Genomic DNA, 18783 nt, shown 5'->3' on the forward strand with positions numbered 1-18783 from the left:
TATATGCGCTTGGATTTTTACTGTATAACATTTTTGTTCGCTATGGAGATTCCGTATATCGTCAGGTTATCGTAATTCCAATGGGGACTAACTGTGCACCACTTGTTGCGGACCTGTTTTTGTATTGCTATGAGTTACAATTTATGACAAAAATCAGCACAGACCCATCGAAACAACATCTGATAAACAAATTTAATGATACTTTTAGATATTTGGATGATATTTTGGCTCTCAATAATGACGACTTCAGTATGTATACTAAAGAAATGTATCCTGTTGAACTAACTTTAAATAAAGCTAATACTAACAATGACTACTGCCCTTTCCTCGATCTTGATATCTTTATCACTAAAGGAAAACTTAATACTAAAATTTCTGATAAAAGAGATGATCTTTCATTTTCTATCGTTAATCATCCATTTTCAGATGGTGACGTTCCGTTGTCATCATCTTACGGTGTATATATATATCTCAACTTGTACGATTCGTGTATGTAATAATGTTTGAGATTTTAACGAGAAAAATTTATGTATTACTGAAAAAATATTACACCAGGGTTTTCGATATCATAAACAAGTCAAAATATTTACTAAATTTTATCATCGGTATAAGGACATCATTCGTAAATATAGCTCAACATGCAGACTCCTTATACGTTCAGGTATTTCACATCCAATTTTTTTTTCTTTCAGAAACTAACAAAACCTTTAAATAGACTTATTAAGAAGGGATTTAGTTACGATACTGTTGTCAGGTCATTAAAGATTGCATATTTTGGCGTTAATATTGATTAACTTATAGGGTCTTTGCATCGGAACTAAACACATTTATTCCAAAACCAGTTGTTGGCATGACCCGGGTTATGTTCTTCTCATATATGTTATGATGGTATGATACTAAACCCCTAACGGGTAGGATTGTGCCTGATATTCGTATGATGAAATCATAATCTTTCAATCAGTTTAATTGAAGTCTGGAGCTGGCATGTCAGTTAACTGCTAGTAGTCTGTTGTTATTTGTGTATTATTGTCATTTTGTTTATTTTCTTTAGTTACATCTTCTGACATTAGACTCTGACTTCTTTTTTGACCTGCATTTTAAATGTGCGTATTGTTATGCGTTTACTTTTCTACATTGGCTAGAGGTATAGGGGGATGGTTGAGATCTCATAAACATGTCTGGTCTTTGTTAGTCTTGTATTATTTTAATTTTAGTTTCTTGTGCACAATTTGGAAATTCGTATGGCGTTCACTATCACTGAACTAGTATATATTTGTTTAGGGGCCAGCTGAAGGACGCCTCCGGTGCGTGAATTTCTCGCTACATTGAAGACCTGTCGGTGCCCTTCTGGTGTTTTTTTTTCTATGGTCGGGTTGTTGTCCCTTTGACACATTCCCTATTTCCATTCTCAATTTCATCTTGACATAGATGACCTATTTCTAATAGTATATGGAATATGGACATGGTAAGGAAAACTTAATCTTGATCACGGGTTCCTTTAAATGACTATTCCTACCTAATATAAAGTAAAACTTGGTGATTTTTGGCATATCAAATTACAAACATTTTGGCTTTTATTATTTTTTTTCTTCTGACCAGCTGCTTAGTACTAAAAATGCAACAAACTTAATTGCAATCAACATGTGCTAACTTTTGATATCTATATTCAAACAATACAGTCTCATTTCAAAAGTTCTTGAAAAATTGCTAACAATCATCTACTGAATCTGCATGTACAAGTAGTTAATAGTTATCAAAGGTACCAGGATTATAATTTAGTACGCCAGACGCGCGTTTCGATTAAAATTTAATTTCGATTAGTTAAAATGACTTTCCATGTGTCTGCTTATTCATACATCCCGCACCTTTAAGGTAGCACAATACAAAGATTGTTTTACTTCCAATCACTAACCTTTGAAATGCTGTAACTTTCTTATGAATGCATAGAAAATAATAACAGAGGTATATATAGATAGATAAAAGATTAATCTTTTAAATGAATGCAATATTTTTATTATGCAATCATTATGTAATTAATTATTACGTAATTAGTGGCAAAATCTAGGTAAGTTCACTTGAATGAATTTAGCTCTATCATCTCTTGTACTATACAGAAAATTTTAACGAAATCTTAATCAAAACATCATGGGCTTCAAAAGGGTGTCTCAGATTGTCTCTATGGTATTCCATTCTCTCATAAATCTCTAATTAGTGTAAACATCCTTACCACATAAAAGAAGATAATGTTTAATAAGGTGTAAAATTTGTTCTATACATTCTATCTGAAATCTGAGACACCCTTTTGTAGATAATGGCCATAGGAACAACATGTTATAAAATCAACCCTCTAGGGATACCTATGCAGATGCTAATTTCATTTGAAAGTGGAAATTTGGTGAAAAATATTTTAGACACAGTTAACATTATAATTGGTTACATAATTGTTTTCATAATACTAACATTGCATCAATTTGAAAGAATAATCTGTTAGCTATCCAAAACTACCTCTTTTATAAATTTTCAAGCATTATTAAGAAAGTTACAGCATTTTAAAACTTGGGAGTTGGAGTTATAAAATCTTTGTATTGTGCTACCTTAAACGGATGCCCAACTTCTACAGGGGTTTTACTGCCGGAGAGTGTTTTCCCCATTCACCCCATGGGTGAAAATCATTCGTCTCTATATTTCAGCAGTCCCACAAAAGAAAGTTTATAGGACACCATATGCATTGTTCTGTGAATGCTGAAATTATCGTTGATTGATTGATATATTGTTTTCTAGCAGAAACCTTACATGTTGTTTTTTAACGTAAAGACGTAAATCTATGTTTTCATAATTTCGACATTTTGTTTAGGGTCAGGTGGAGCCTGGGATCTAATGCGAGATTTTCTCGCTGCGTTGAACAACAATTTGTGGCTATCGTCTGTGTTCTGCTCTTTGGTCGGGTTGTTGTCTCTTTGACACATTCCCTATTTCCATTCTCAATTTTAAATTCTAAATAAAAGACCTGCGAAATTAACTTTTATATCTGTCATCCACTTAATAAACTTCTACGAGGAAGCGGGAAGTCAGAGTACAATTGTTTTTTCTCCAGACATTTGTTGGGTGAAAAAAACACTAAATGTTACTTTTACGTCGCCTATAGTTGTCACGACATTGCATTGTTTTCTTCTCCCAATATCTAATTACTTATTTTTATTCAGAAATTATATCAACCATCCAAACACTGTTAAGTAATTAATTGTAAACGAAACTTGTAATAAAAAAAAACTATAACTAGTATAAATACCTCAGTCAAATTCCTGAGAGTATCTGTAACTGCAGACGTGGAAAGATCTCCAAATAAACATTTTTGGTTGACTTGTATATCAACAAATTTTGTAGTAATTCCAATACCACCAACACATTTGAATGTAGCAAGGGGTTGCTTATCTGAAACGATATATCAACATTGCCTATGTCATAAGTACGAAAGCCATCTACCGTCTACGTCAGTTTTTGGAATGCAGCACGTTAAAACTTAAAACGAATAATTGAAAAGAATACCAAAATCTAAAGAATCTATGCTACTAAAGGAAGATACCGATATCATTGAACATCATGTCCTCTGAATCCATACAAAGTCGGAAATATTTGTGGTATGATATGAGGTATAAATGTAGCGTTTTTTACTGCCTAAATTTGTCTTGGAAACAATAATTTTTCTACAGAAACCGCCAATTTTTTGAAGATAACCTAATTCGGAGACCGTTATCAATTCGTGTCTTATACGCTTCCACAAATGCTTAAATGACGTATTGCCCGCGAAATCTAAAAACTATTTTTCTTTAACACTTGTCCAATTGTACCGCGATTTCGAGCTCCTCTTCGAGTATGACATAAAATTAAGGAGATAAACAAGGTGAGAAATATCCGTCAGAGACAAACAGATGAGGATATAACCACCATACAATTACCTAAAAAACCAAATTTTAACAAATAACTAAATAATTACGCTTTGACCGGCTGTAAAGGTCGATTGATGATTGTAATTTGCTTAACGACAAGAAGCAAACATATCATATTTTTTCTCTGACTGTTTATTTACACTAAAACCATTGGATGTTGGATGTGTAGTGATTGATAATTAAATTTTAGTCTCAGATGCATGATTTATTCTATTAGATGGTATTGGCTTTGAACTAGCTGTCAGTAACTGCGAATACTCTCAGATCGGTACTTGGTGTCTTTTTATTGATGGGATGTACAAGTACACAGCCACGTCCACTCTATGATTTTGTAAGATGTTTTTCTATTTTTTTACCACTTATTAGTTAAGAATTTTTCCACTGATTTTATTAGTCGTTCTTATTTTGTGTTGTTACACCACTGTCCAAAGTTACAGGGTTAGGGATACCGCTTACATGTTTACCCTGGCCACATTCTATACGTATGCGCCGGATCAAACTCAGGATCGTGTAATTCAGTGGTTATCGTTTGTTGCTGTGTAACATTTTGTTTTTCTTTCATTTCTTTTGTACATCAATTAGGCCGTTAGTTTTCGCGTTTGAATTGTTTTACATTGGTGATTTCGGGCCTATGCGGTATGGGTTTTGCTTATTGTTGAAGGCCACACGGTGAACTTTAGCTAGTAATTTCTGAGTTATTTGATATCTTGTGGAGAGGTGTCTGATTGGCAATCATAACACATCTTCGTTTTCATTTAGCATGCATACTCATCACAAGAACAATTTCACAATACAATAGGTACGTCCTGCAAGGTAGAGATCGACCACACGAAGAGCGGGTAATTTGATCCATCACTGGAGTACTAGTTTCATTTATAGAAACAGATATTTTACCTTGCAACAAGCCTTGATTCAAGGGTTCCGTCGAGTGGCACTCTATTTACACCAGGTATCGAAAGTAACGCCCCAATTCCGACCAGACTTAGCATTGTATTATACATCCAGCACAACTAAACAAAAGCATAACTTTAGTAAAAGTTTCACTTTAGAACACCAGAAGACCAAGTGATGGTTATTATGCTGTTCCGTAGGTAATCGGGGGTTTGGAATAAGGAGATATACATTATGAATTCTCAAGTTTGAGTGTTCTTATAATATTTCTTCTTATGTTTTACTTAATTTCTTAGAATCCTTCTTTCAACTTCGAGCGTTATTGATAATTCTTGGAAAACTCGGAAACGTAAAAATATGACACATCGAAAAGCACTCATTTACGTAGATATAGATAATTCATCAAAGTTTCATTAAAAAAGTTAAAAGCTTTTTTGCGTTAGTGTCTGAAAACTGGAATATTCCCAGTTTTTTTAATTAACGGACTGACAACACTTTACCGTAAACGGGAGTATAAAAATTCACAAAATTTGAAATTTTAGAAACACTAAGAATTTTCTATTTCAGGAATAGGTTTATTTTAGTTTAAACAATATTTTATTCAAATATTAAATTGAAATGGATTGGGCAACAGGCATAGCCTATGTTAGCCCTCTCCACAAGGTTTATTTTCTTTGGTTACATCTTCTGACATCAGACTCGGGCTTCTTGAACTAAATTTTAAATGTACTTATTGTTATGCATTTACTTTTCTACATTGGCTAGAGGTATAGGGGAGTGTTGAGATCTAATAAAAATGTTTAACCCGCCGCATTTTTGCGCCTGTCCAAAGTCAGGAGCCTCTGGCCTTTGTTAGATTTGTATTATTTTGATTTTACTTTCCTGTGTACAATTTGGAAATAAGTATGGCGTTCATTATCACTGAACTTGTATATTTTTGTTTAGGGATCAGCTGAAGGACGCCTCCGGGTGCGGTAAATTCTCGCTACATTGAAGTCCTGATGGTGACCTTCTGCTGTTGTTTTTTCTGTGGTCGGGTTGTTGTCTCTTTGACACATTTCCCATTTCCATTCTCAATTTTACCGTATTTAGTAGTTATTGTAAAAAAATCTTTCGGAATTTAGGACCCTGTTCATATTTCATTTTGCTTGTTAACTTTTTTATATGAGGTCACTTATCAGACTTTTATAGATGATCGCTTTTCTGGATTACACATTTTTTATCCTGGTTTCTATGATGAGTTAACTAAGATTCAGGCTAACTTTTATACCTTTGATAACTAATGATATACTTTTTTTTTATATGTTATGAATATTCATGTTGTCATTAAGTTTCTTCATATGCATTACAATGGTGTTTCCTCGATAAAATTGACTAACATATCGTGGACACTAATCAGTATCATTCATTACTATAAAATATTCAAACCTGTTATGCAAATTTCTGAAGATATAGCTATTAATCCAAACTTAACTGGTAGAAATTCTACTGTAGTGCCCAAATCAGGTATAAATACCTTTCCACCGCAAATTTCTGTAATAAATAACAAATGTAGTCCAAAAAATACATTGGAATTGAAAAGAATAAACATAGGTTATCTCATTAATAAAAGGTGCAACGGTTACTTTAAATAACTTTTGCAAGTGAGAAGGTTACCTAGCTTTAAAACGAGGTCCCATCCACCATTTCCTACATCAACAAAAACCCTGTACAAATTTAAGATTATGACAGTTGTTGTCCATTTGTTTAACGTATGTTTGATGTTTTGATTTGGCCATTTGTTAAAGGACTTTCCGTTTTCAATTTTCCTCGGAGTTTGATATTTTTGTTATTTTTACTTTCGGCCAGGCATATACATTTAGGTATCTAAAACTATAATACCTTTGTTATATTTTCTCTATGTAATCACTTTATGCATATTTTAACTGGCTTCCAACTGTTTTGATTCAACCTCTAATGATCAGTCATTTGTAGTCGACAAGCACGAATGGCATACCAAATTATATGTCTGGTATGTTTAGTGTTAAAGAACAGTTTTTAAAATACTCTTCCAAAAATGGTCCAAAACACCTTTATAGAAATCTATACTATTAAACGAGAAGACCTCATTTTGGGTGTCGCTTCTCTTCTTTCCACAATAAATAAATCATCATGCCTTTGTGTCCTATGTGTACAGTGCATAATCGCATTTGTCATCCATTCATATGATTATTCAGATTGAGTTATTTTGGGTAAAAAACGAGAAAAAAGACGTCCGGATATGTTTCCGTCATTGGGCGAAATTTTAAGTCAGATTAGACTTCCGGTTTGCGGTTTTCTGTATATACTTTGAACATCCATTAATACTACGAATACAGTGTTTTTTCTGTTTTAAATTCGTCATTGGACGAAATTTAAGTCAAATTAGACCTCCGGTTTACGTTTTTCTTTTTACTTGGAAACAAATATACATATACTACGAATAAAGTGTATTTTCTGTCATATTTCATTTTCAAGTTTACTATCCACAGCAGTCACAGGGTTTATTAATAGAGAGAGTCTGAATAATATATCAATGACCGCTGTGGATCAATTATTAAACTGAGAATTAACTGTAAAAAGAAAATACACTTTCGGGACGTCTGGAACGGGTGTTTTTAAGATCGAAATTTCAGGATTGACCATTTCGGGATCCAGGATTTCTTTTTTTGAATTTCGGGATGTCGAGATATTTAATTTGTATAATAAATTCAGAACCTCGGGATTTCATGTTTTTAAGCCCAGGATATTGGAATCAGGGCCCGTCCGCAGTGGCGGATCCAGAAATTTTCAAACACAGGGGCCACGATTAAACTAAACTGAGAATTGACTGTAAAAAGAAAATCCACTTTTGGGACGTCTGGACCGGGTGTTTTTAAGATCGAAATTTCAGAATTGACCATTTCGGGATCCGGGATTTCTTTTTTTTGAATTTAGGGATGTCGAGATATTTAATTTGTATAATAAATTCAGAACCTCGGGATTTCATGTTTTTAAGCCCGGGATATTGGGATCAGGGCCCCTCCGCAGTGGCAGATCTAGAAATTTTCATACGCAGGGGCCCGTTGACTGCCTAAGAGGGGCCCGCTCCGGTCATGCTTCAGTGATTCCCTATATAAGCAACCAATTATTATCCCGAAAAGGGGGGCTGGCCCCCTCCGCCTCTGCCCCGATCCCCCCCTTGAATGAATGTTCATAATATACAGATAAGCGCTAAAATGATTCATTTGTCATTAAAATTAATAGAGAACAAACAAACAAACAAAAAAGATTTTTTTGTGGGAAAAGGAGGAGCCGGGCTAGAAAAAACAATTATCCTGTCCCAAATTACCTCTGACTTTTGATACCTTTTCTGAAATTCTAAATGTTTTCTGAAATTCTAAATGTTTAACCAAAAAAAAAAAGATATGGTATGAATGCCAATGAGACAGCTCTCCACAAGAGACCAGAAGGACACCGAAATTAACATTTAAAAGTCGACTTACGGCCTTTAACAATAAGCAAAAGCCGATACTGCATAGTCTGATATAAAAGGCCCCGAAATGACAATGTAAAACAATTCAAATGAGAAAACTAACAGCCTTATTTATGTACAATTAAGAACCAAACACAAATATCACTGAACCACTGAATTACAGGCTCCTAACTGGGATGTTCATAATACATGTACACTAAATGCATGTTCATTATGAAATTAATAAGGGAGTAGGGTTAAAAAAAAACATTTTCCTGTCCCCAAGTACCTGTGACTTTTGATACTTTTCCTGAAAATCTCAAGTCATTAAATCTTTTACTAACTTCTTCCTACAACACTTTACATCCTTTCAAATACGCTCTGAATGCCCGCGATTTCGCGGGTGTGTTCTAGTATCTTTTAACAAACAATCACAAAGTAATGGTGGTCAACAGGTATAATACAACTAAAAACGGAAAAGGCAAAAGAAGGACATTTTCAAAGATCGTACGTAATGTCGATTCGTCAAGTTATCAGTGAAAAAGAGTTTATCAAAAGATCAAATTTCTGTTATTTACACGTGACATTATAGATTTAATTAAAAGCATGGACTTTTGTTCTTAGAAAGTATATCTTGTCAGCATAAATTATATTTTTGATGAATGTAAAGATTATAGTATTTGCTTTATCACCATAAATTTGATCTTTGTGTTGCGATTTGCTATCAATCAAACAGACAACATTTCGGAAAAGTTATCTAGCTATTATACTCTTTTATTCTTAATTGAACAATTGTTCATCCACAAGAAACCCCACCATAGCGTTCTCTTTATGCATATGCTGGAGAAATAATTTGAAGCCTATATTTGACATTTAAATTCCCTTTGCAAATATCTATAAAACATAAGTAAGATTTCCATCCAGTGTCGGTTAGGCTCCACAGAAGCCAAAAACGGTGAAAACGAAAAACGAAAATTACGGTCCGTAAATCTCAAAAATAGACTTTGAACTATCATGTTCTTGTTTGAAATCAAAATAATGATAAAGAATACCACACATTCATGCATTTTGTGGTTCTTAGCAGATTTCCATCACTCATTGGTTTGCATGTTTGTTTTGATTTTAAAAAGAAAATGAATTTGTTTTAGAATGAAAGATAAATTGAATAAATTATACGCAGATGTGGTTCTGTATTGTGTATTATCCATGTTTAGTACAAGTATAAAAAAAAATATTTCAACAATGCTACATGTACATGCATATATGTTCCAGACAATATGAGTATTTGAACCGTACGCGTACGGGACCATGTAAGTGTATCTGAACGTATGATCGTACCGTATGAGTATACTCGTACGGGTTAGTACGAGCTCGACCATACGTCATGTGCATTTGTCAAATTTATTAAGAGTCAGAAAATGAATTAAAAACTTTAACCAAATACAAAAGTGACGATACATTTTTTAGTATGAAATTGAGTTCAAATGCTCAAATTGCAATTGGAGGTATTGGGAGTACATACATGTATATTTTGAAAGATTAGTTTTTAGAACATTTAGGAACGTTATTTCAAAAAGCGTCAATCCAGCAAAATATAAGGGTCAGAAGTATTTGTCACCTACAATTCGATGTTATATGTATCATGAAAATCTACGGGTTTTTTTCATAACAAATATTTAGGGAACATATATTTATTCTAGTGAGCTTCCCCCAAGCATGCTCGGGGGATGCCTGGAGCCTTTTAGAGAAGCTTCTTCCATTAAGAAGCAATCAAAATCCAATAAATGTCAATCAAAAAGCAAATCAACTGTGAGTTTACTATTAAGAGCTTTTATAAGAGCTTTTATAAGCTCATAAAAAAGCTTGTTATTTATAGTATTAAGTAAACATAAGCTGCATATGAATTGTTTTGAAATTGCAAATGTTCATTTTTACAAAGAATATTTTATGATTCGTACACTCCAAAATGTAATGCTAGTGCACAATCAAGTTATATTTATTACAAAAACAAAGATTTGATAACTAATTCGTTAACATAAATGTCTTTTTTTTATTTTAGATTATGGTGAAATTGCTTATTCTATAAGTTCCATATTTCTTTTAATTTATTTGTGATAATAACGGCATTTTTTCAGGTAAGCTATCGTTAATATAATTTTCACATTTGTTCAAAAACAAGTCTGTTTGCTTATACGTTGTCCTCCAGGTAACTCTTTTTAATTTTTTTTTATCAAAAATGCACTCCAGTTTATGTAATCTTACCTGGACATTGTGCTGTAGAACATAAAAGTGTTTCCGTGTTGCTTCCTTGACAATCTGTCCCGTTATTTTCGGGAGAAGGATTTGTGCAGGATCTAGTCCTTGTCAGGTATTCATCACCGCAAGTTTCTGGACAATCACTCCAGACTGACCATTCTGTCCATCCCCCATTAACTAAAGTAGAAAATACATTTTACTAATAAATACCATTTGCAGTTTAAAGAAAACAATTGGAACGATTTGCTCCTTACGAATCAGTGGCATTTGGCTCACAAAACTTTGGTATTTTGATACGCCTGTAGATGGATACTTAAAGAGTGTTTTGTAGAAAAGCCGCTGAATACAAAATTGTAATTGTGCTACCTTTATATCAAAAGCAGAGATACTGTCTATAAATGTTAATCATTACAACATAAAAAGACACTTTATAATACATTGAAATACGAATAAGTTTGATCTATGATACTATATAAAGCTTGTTCATACTAAAAAAACTATTTTCTAAAACAACACCTTTCTGTTATGGATATCTAACCTGGACATTTTGCTGTAGTACATGAAATTGTTTCCGAGGTGTGCCCTTGACAAACTGTTCCGTTGTTTTCTGGAGCAGGATTTGTGCAGGATCTAGTCCTAGTAAGGTCCTCATCACCACAAGTATCCGGACAATCGCTCCAGACTGACCATTCTGTCCATCCACCATTAACTTAAATGGCAAAATGTCATTAAGACACTGTACTTTTTCAGTTTACATGTATTTTGTTGATATTTCGTGAATATTGATATAAATCAATTTAAATTCACACAATTGGTCTTTGAAAAAACAATTTCTTATTGACAGGTAATCAACATGACAAATGATTATAATTGTATGCGAAGTCTGTCATTTTCCTTTGTTACAAAATAATATGCCAAAATAAGAATAAGTTATAGAATTATGGATGTTGAACGTGGTAGATACAACAAAACAGACTTGGAAAATAGAATATGTTCTTTATGCCATAAAGAGGTGGAAGATGAATTCCATTTTATCATAGCATTTACCGAGATTAAAACTAGGATCAAAATGTTTAATAAAATTTCTAGTAGTGTCCCCATTTTTAATTCAATGAGCAAGTAATATAATATTAAAATAATATTTGAATTGTTAATATTAATTGTGGAGCCATGCTGTCAAAAAAATAGTATTATAATTAATATTAATAATCTTTATTTTGTTTCAATGCTAAATGTATAGTTTAATGTCTATCATTTTGTCATTAATATGAGTGTCTGTCTGTTTGTTTGTTTGTTTTTGTTTGGTTTGTTTATCTATCAACAATCCTATTGTTTGGAATTTAATCTAATGAAATTCTCATTATTATTCTTATCATTATTTTGTCTATGTCAAAGTCTTTTTGTTTATGTTTGATCGTGACATATCTACACATAAGATTATGGAAAACATATAATGGCTTACTATTTTCACATCTGTCACCGAAGTAATTCCCGACACATATACAACAGGCTGGTGACACGGATGAATCACAACTTCCGCCATTTTGACAATTAAGACCGTCACATGGTTTGATGCCTGCACAATAATATATATATATATATATTGATTTAAAAAAAAAAAGACAAATTATAGTTCAAAGTGTGTCCATTGTTTATTTTCATTGTTTTATGTAAACTGTATATTATGTATAATGTTTTAAGCCATTGGTCCATATGGGCGTAAAGTGCTTTTCAAATAAAGAATATATAATAACAAAAAAGAGCATTAATGGTACTGTGATACTCGTATCATAAATTAATAGTCGTTAATATGCAATTTAAGAACTGGATTAATATGATAGCTTTAATGATGAAACGCTTAGAAGAGGGGCTTTTTGTACAAATGCGTTTTATAATTTTTATTCCGTTTCATTTTACATGTTTGATAATATCAAATGTAAAGAAAAGAACTTCAAAGGTTCACATGATGATTACATAATCTTTCAATCAGTTTAATTGAGGTCTGGAGCTGGCATGTCCGTTAACTGCTAGTAGTCTGTTCATTTTGATTATTTTCTTTTGTTACATCTTCTGACTTCAGACTTCGGACTCGGACTTCTCTTGAACTGAATTTTAATGTGTGTATTGTTATGCGTTTACTTTTCTACATTGGCTAGAGATATAGGGGGAGGGTTGAGATCTTATAAACATGTTTAACCCCGCCGCAATTTTGCGCCTGTCCCAAGTCAGGAGCCTCTGGCCTTTGTAAGTCTTGTTGATTTTAAATTCTAGTTTCTTGTGTATAATTCGGAGTTTAGTATGACGTTCATTATCACTGAACTTGTAAACATATTTTTATATGGGGCCAGCTGAGGGACGCATACGGGTGCGGGAGTTTCTCGCGGCTGCTGTCTGCTCTATGGTCGGGTTGTTGTCGCTTTGAGACATTCCCCGTTTCCTTTCTCAATTTAACATATACAATTAATATAAAAAGAAATAAAAGTAATTAGTACATCATAAAACAATATATATATACATACTAAATGGTAATCCAAGTGCCGCTCTGTTGTTTGACAGACAGTGTGACGTCATGAAACCACCACATCCGCCCATGTGCATTTCCCAGTCAAAGTAAAAATCAGTATCCATATAGTTGTTCATTGGCAATAGTTCAGATTCATCCATCCACCCCATCATGAAGTGATTGGTATTACCCAGCCTACCAGGTGTTGTATTGTTGGGATTATAGTAAAATGTGATATAACTGTTCGGATTTTTATCACAATTTTTGAAAGTGAAGTCTTTTCCAGCTGTGCGGTACCCTTGTGTTTCATAGTTTCTTAGAAAACTCTCTGGTAAAAAGCCGAGAAATAAGTACGGTTTTAAACCTGTGTTATTCCTATCTGGTCCTTCATACGAAGTATTGGCGTTGTAACCAAAATATAAAGTAGACCGACTTTGGAACGAAGACAAGTTTTCTACGATAACTTCTTTTTGAATACCATTGCTTTTTCTATGGCGAATCTTGGCAAAATCTAAAGTGGTATACAATAAACTTATGTTAAGTTCTGTATTATATGACTGTTTAGAGATGTACGTGTAACCATAGTTACTTTCGAATGAACAATACACATTGATTGCGCTCCCATTGTGATGAATGACGTAGTTTCCATTTGAGTTCCGGTTGTCGGCCATGTATATGTCTTGGCAAGAACCTGTTCGAAACAAAGATGTCATAAATAAGTTTATTATTGTTATAGCATGTAAGGTATATATATTCGTTATTGTCTCCAGAAGGAGAGTGAAATAATAAACATAATAAACACAAAATCAAACAATTGAACAAAATATGCAAGCTAAATCAGAATGTCATGATCAGATTGAATGAGTCAGTATCAGTAACGGATATTAGTTATTTTAATCTCGTAGTAAAGTGATAAATTTATAAATAAATCGAGCACATATGGCTTGGAATGTTACTAATTGGTCGGCTTCTAGTGGAAAATTGTCCGAATTGCAAGAAAGTAAGTAAAAAGGAAGGTTTTCGTCAGACATGTTTTCTAGGAAGATAAGTTATTGGATTGATATTGATAATTTCATACCAAAAGTTATCATGTGTGTTCGTTGAAATAATCATGTGAAGCAATTACAGCGTGAATAATGAATCCAAAAATATTTTACCAAATCTGTCACAGAGAATGTATTGTCCAGTGGCAGTGTCTCTTATGAAACAGCAAACAGAAATCAAATAATGGGCTTTTTTCGTATGTTTCTCTTTTTAAAATGTGTTTTTTTCTCTCTGACAGACCCTACCCGTAAATACATGTACATGCAAAATCGTACAAACCTCACTCAGTTTTACAGTTTGTAAAGTACAATGTTTCTTTTCAAATATGCCTGTAGAGCTTTTAATGAATACTAGTGTTGCATCATTGTAGAATTGTAATTTTAATATGACGCCCTTATTACGCTTTGTAAACAAAGCCGTGTTCTAATGAGCACAAAATCTGTTTGACACATGCGCACAAATTTAATGTTTATGTTCCGGACCATATGAGTATTTGGACCATACGCGTATGGTCATGACCATATGGGTATATACTCATATGGTCCGACCATACGCGTATGGTCGGACCATACGCGTATGGTCGGGGTGATTAACAGGTACATACATGCTTACCTTTTTATATAACCATTTTAGTTGTTACGTCATTAAAAAGACACTACCAAAGGTCATTTTTTCATTTAAAATTAGTAATAACAAGAATAACAAAATAAAATAAGCAGTTTCACACAGATGATGTCATCACTAGTCAAAATTATTGTAAACACATTTATTTTCATTACCGATATGTTATTACGAGTGAATGGGAAAATGTCGACCTGGGAAGTTACCTTCCGAAAATATTTTAATGAGCTGTTTTACTATAACCTGACGTAAAAGTCGACAGGATGGAGAGTCTAATAAATTGCTTACTTTTGAAACCTAATATAATTAGCATTAGCAGTGCAATATTCATATTTTTTTATACTTATACGTGCTTTAAAAAAAATGAATGACGTCACCGGCAAGGACACTAGTGTATTATTGAAAGTTGTCTGGGGATATGATGTACTTCAGTTATTTTACGATATTACGATATTGGAGCGATATTGGAGATCTAGAGGGCTTTCACCGTAGACACTTCGGAATGACCCGGGACCCAAGAAAAGCTATGGTACCGTGATGACGTAAGTGTCACCCTACGCATGATGATGCGAGAAAAATAACTTTGACACCAATATTTAATGTTATCTGAATTGTAAATAATACAATTGCATGTAGCAATCATTGTTATTTTATAAAGTTTTCTCACGCATATTATTGAAAAATATACCTATATGGTCCAAATACTCATATGGTCCGGCCCGTTTATAACCAAACGAGTATATACTCATATGGTCCTACCATACGCGTACGGTCGGACCATACGCGTATGGTCGGACCATATGAGTATACGCATATGGTCATGACCATACGCGTATGGTCCAAATACTCATATGGTCCGGAACATTTATATTAAAGTTATTTCCATCGTTATCCTATAAAATATATACATTCAAGTAGATTACATAAACTTTTATAATATATGTTATATCGAACAACATATATTTACCCTGCTCGTATTTTTTAAAACTTATCAAATATGAAATGTAATGTACAGAAACGGGAACAGCTAAACATTTTTACGGTATTTTCGTACGCTTCCATCTATAAAAATGCTGTATTTGTCCTATTAGAATCGAAATAGTTCCTTCATGTCATACTCTTTGCTCATTTTAACATGGGTAGGCATTATATAATATTTGACCACATTTTACACCTCGCTAACGCTCAGTGTAAAAAATCTCCAAATATAATGCCTACCCATGTTAAAATGAGCTTAGAGCATGACATGAAGAAATTATTTCTTAATCCGTGTCTGACAATTTATCATGCCGGTTTTGACCATTTATTTTTTATTTTGTTAATGTTTTGTGATGTCAAGGGAATTATCTATCTCTAGATTAAAAAAAAACACACACATTTTGTTAAGGGAGCTCGCTTTTCAGTTTCAAAGTAATAATTGACCGAAGTACCTTTTGTATGAAGCGCGGAAGCGCTTCATTCTAAAAATGTACTTCGATCAAGGCTTTTACACCCCTATAAAATTACTAAAAGAAGCATTCAATTCTTATAATTACATATTTTGCTAGAATCATGAGAAAAAACGATTTTATTTAATATTTCTAATATTTGCCTGTGCACTTTTTTGTGTACACACGTGCTATCATGAATGTTACATCATTGTGCTATGAAGAATGACGCTAGATTGCTGTTAGCCAATCAAATTAGCGGATTATATTGAAATATACATGTAATGTAATTATTCAATAATATATGTTATAAACTAAATATGTTCATTTTTATGAAATGCATTTTTAAATAGGAAAGTAAAATTGTCATTTTTTTTTGAATTCACAAAAGAGTAGTTTTTGATGTTTGAATGTGAAAATCTCTGCTATATGTCTGCATTATTATGCCATTATACATTGTATTTGATGGAACTGCTCTTGAAATGATTCAAGGGTATAAATATCAAATAAATACTAACATAAATTTATAAAAATTTGTGAAAATTTCTTACTGACAACAAACATTGAAGCAAATAGTGATTTCAGAAAATGTTAATTTTCAATAATGCTGCTATTTTTTTGTGATGTTGCAATTTTCACAATGATAAAAACATTGCATTAATTTCTGATTTTGCAGTATTGTTTTTTATAAATTGTCAAATGTTTATAATGTAAAACTTTTCAATGTCCCTATTTAAAAACCATTTCTTATCACTAATATCATTAACATCAGTGGAGGTCAGTTGAGGTCAGTAGTCATAAAACTGGCAAATTATCCCATTAATAAAATGTAAAGCACTGTCCACATGTTTTTATCTTTAACACCAAGAAGCCATTAAATGTAATCAGATATCCTTCATTTATCATGCTTCACCATATGATAAGGTCAGATTCCTGAAAGACCCCCTTAATTATTAGAAATATATAACTTTGCATCAACCATAATATCTTGGTGTTACTAATTATAATCAGTATGTATTAAAATGACAACTGGTTAGATTGTACCTTCTCTATAGAGTACAGAATATTAAAAAGTAATTTTGATGGTGAAATGTTGTAAAAATGGTTTTTGCAACCTGCTACCCAAATACAAATTTACAAGAAATATATTGATTAATCTAATGGTTTGTACATGGAGTTTAAAAGTTAATTGTGAAGAATATAGGTAAGCTGTACAACATGTATTATTATAGAACTGCATGTGATATGAAAAAGCTGAAGTTAAAAAATGAACATGTATATGCTATGATTGTATCTTGGAAATAAACAATGAATATGAACATGAATATCAGTTTTTTATTAACCATTGAAAAAATAAAAATAAAAAGCAGTTTGTATAAAAAAGAAGATTTGGTGTAATTGCCAATGAGACAACTCTTCACTAGAGACCAAATGACACAGAAATTAACAACTATAGGTCACCGAACGGCCTTCAACAATGAGCCAAGCCCATACCGCATATATAGTCAGCTATAAAAGGCCTGAAATGACAAATGTAAAACAATTCAAATGAGAAAACCAACGGCTTAATTAATGTACAAAAATATGAACGAAAAACAAATAATATGTAACACAGCATCAAACGACAACCACTGAATTACAGGCTCCTGACTTGGGACAGGCACATGTATCACTAGCGGATTTAGGGGGGGGGGGGGTTCGGGAAACCCCCCCCCCCCCCCCGCTTGGAAATCGTAAAAATGTTTTGACCAAAAATTTGTGAACTTACTGTACAATCTTTGTTCAATATCGATTTCCTTCAAACTTTGTATAAATTAAGCTAATTAACAAAGTGGCATGTTATCATAAGACTCTTGTTATATACACAATATCATAATCACATTGACCCCGGGGTATACCTGTTTAATGAGTCCTGGCTACAAATTTAAAGGATTAATGTATGTCATAATTTTTTTTGGTAAAAAAGGGGGTGTTTTTTTTCAAATTTCGTGCCGTATCTCTATTGCTTAAAACTTAACACGTTTATGTTTCGACTGGTTTCCATATACATATTATATTTTAAAACTTCCTATTGAGCTGGAATAAGGAATGAGTCTGGATATATTAAGCATGACATCTTGTACAACCCCGTGTTATGCCAAAAACATTTATTACGGTTTTTCACAAGACTACGGGCGTATCATGCGCTCTTGGCGCAGCTGTTTATTTTGTTTTTTATGGGTGACGTCTACTCTCTATCAAATTCACATACTGCAGTTTACATTTGTATTTGCTTCTTCTTCATTATCTACTTATAAGAAATGTTTAAAATATTTCGTTATCAAACAATTTTTTTTCTAGCATTTTCCCTAATTTAATTCCATTTTAATATGATTATTTATTTATATGTATGATTGTCGAGAAGGCCATATGTTAAGTTAAATTGTTAGAACTATAACAATCTTTTAATTAGTATTGAATAGAGTAGAGATCGTTTGCACACTATTTTTAATTGCAAGTAACTTTTACAAATTTATCCTGTTGTGATCTTTGATCAAATCATCGTCTGCTAATTTTTGACATGAATTAATACATGTCTAGGTAAACAGTTTACTTAAATTGTATCTCTATCATTTACTGCGG

General features: G+C 32.8%; 1 protein-coding gene across 2 annotated transcripts in view; it reads right to left on the bottom strand.

The window, feature by feature from the left end:
* The window catches only part of LOC134718722 (adhesion G protein-coupled receptor B1-like), a 65234-nt gene that overhangs the window by 23286 nt on the left and 23165 nt on the right, over positions 1-18783 (bottom strand). For both annotated transcript variants that reach the window (XM_063581407.1, XM_063581409.1), the window contains 6 exons: positions 13086-13760; positions 12029-12142; positions 11105-11275; positions 10573-10743; positions 6267-6371; positions 3290-3432 (listed from right to left, as the gene is read on the bottom strand). In XM_063581407.1, the coding sequence (XP_063437477.1) occupies positions 3290-3432; positions 6267-6371; positions 10573-10743; positions 11105-11275; positions 12029-12142; positions 13086-13760 (1379 nt within the window). The remainder of the gene's footprint in view (positions 1-3289; positions 3433-6266; positions 6372-10572; positions 10744-11104; positions 11276-12028; positions 12143-13085; positions 13761-18783) is intronic.

The sequence above is a fragment of the Mytilus trossulus genome, chromosome 5, assembly GCF_036588685.1.
Source record: "Mytilus trossulus isolate FHL-02 chromosome 5, PNRI_Mtr1.1.1.hap1, whole genome shotgun sequence".
Taxonomy (NCBI): Eukaryota; Metazoa; Mollusca; class Bivalvia; order Mytilida; family Mytilidae; genus Mytilus; species Mytilus trossulus.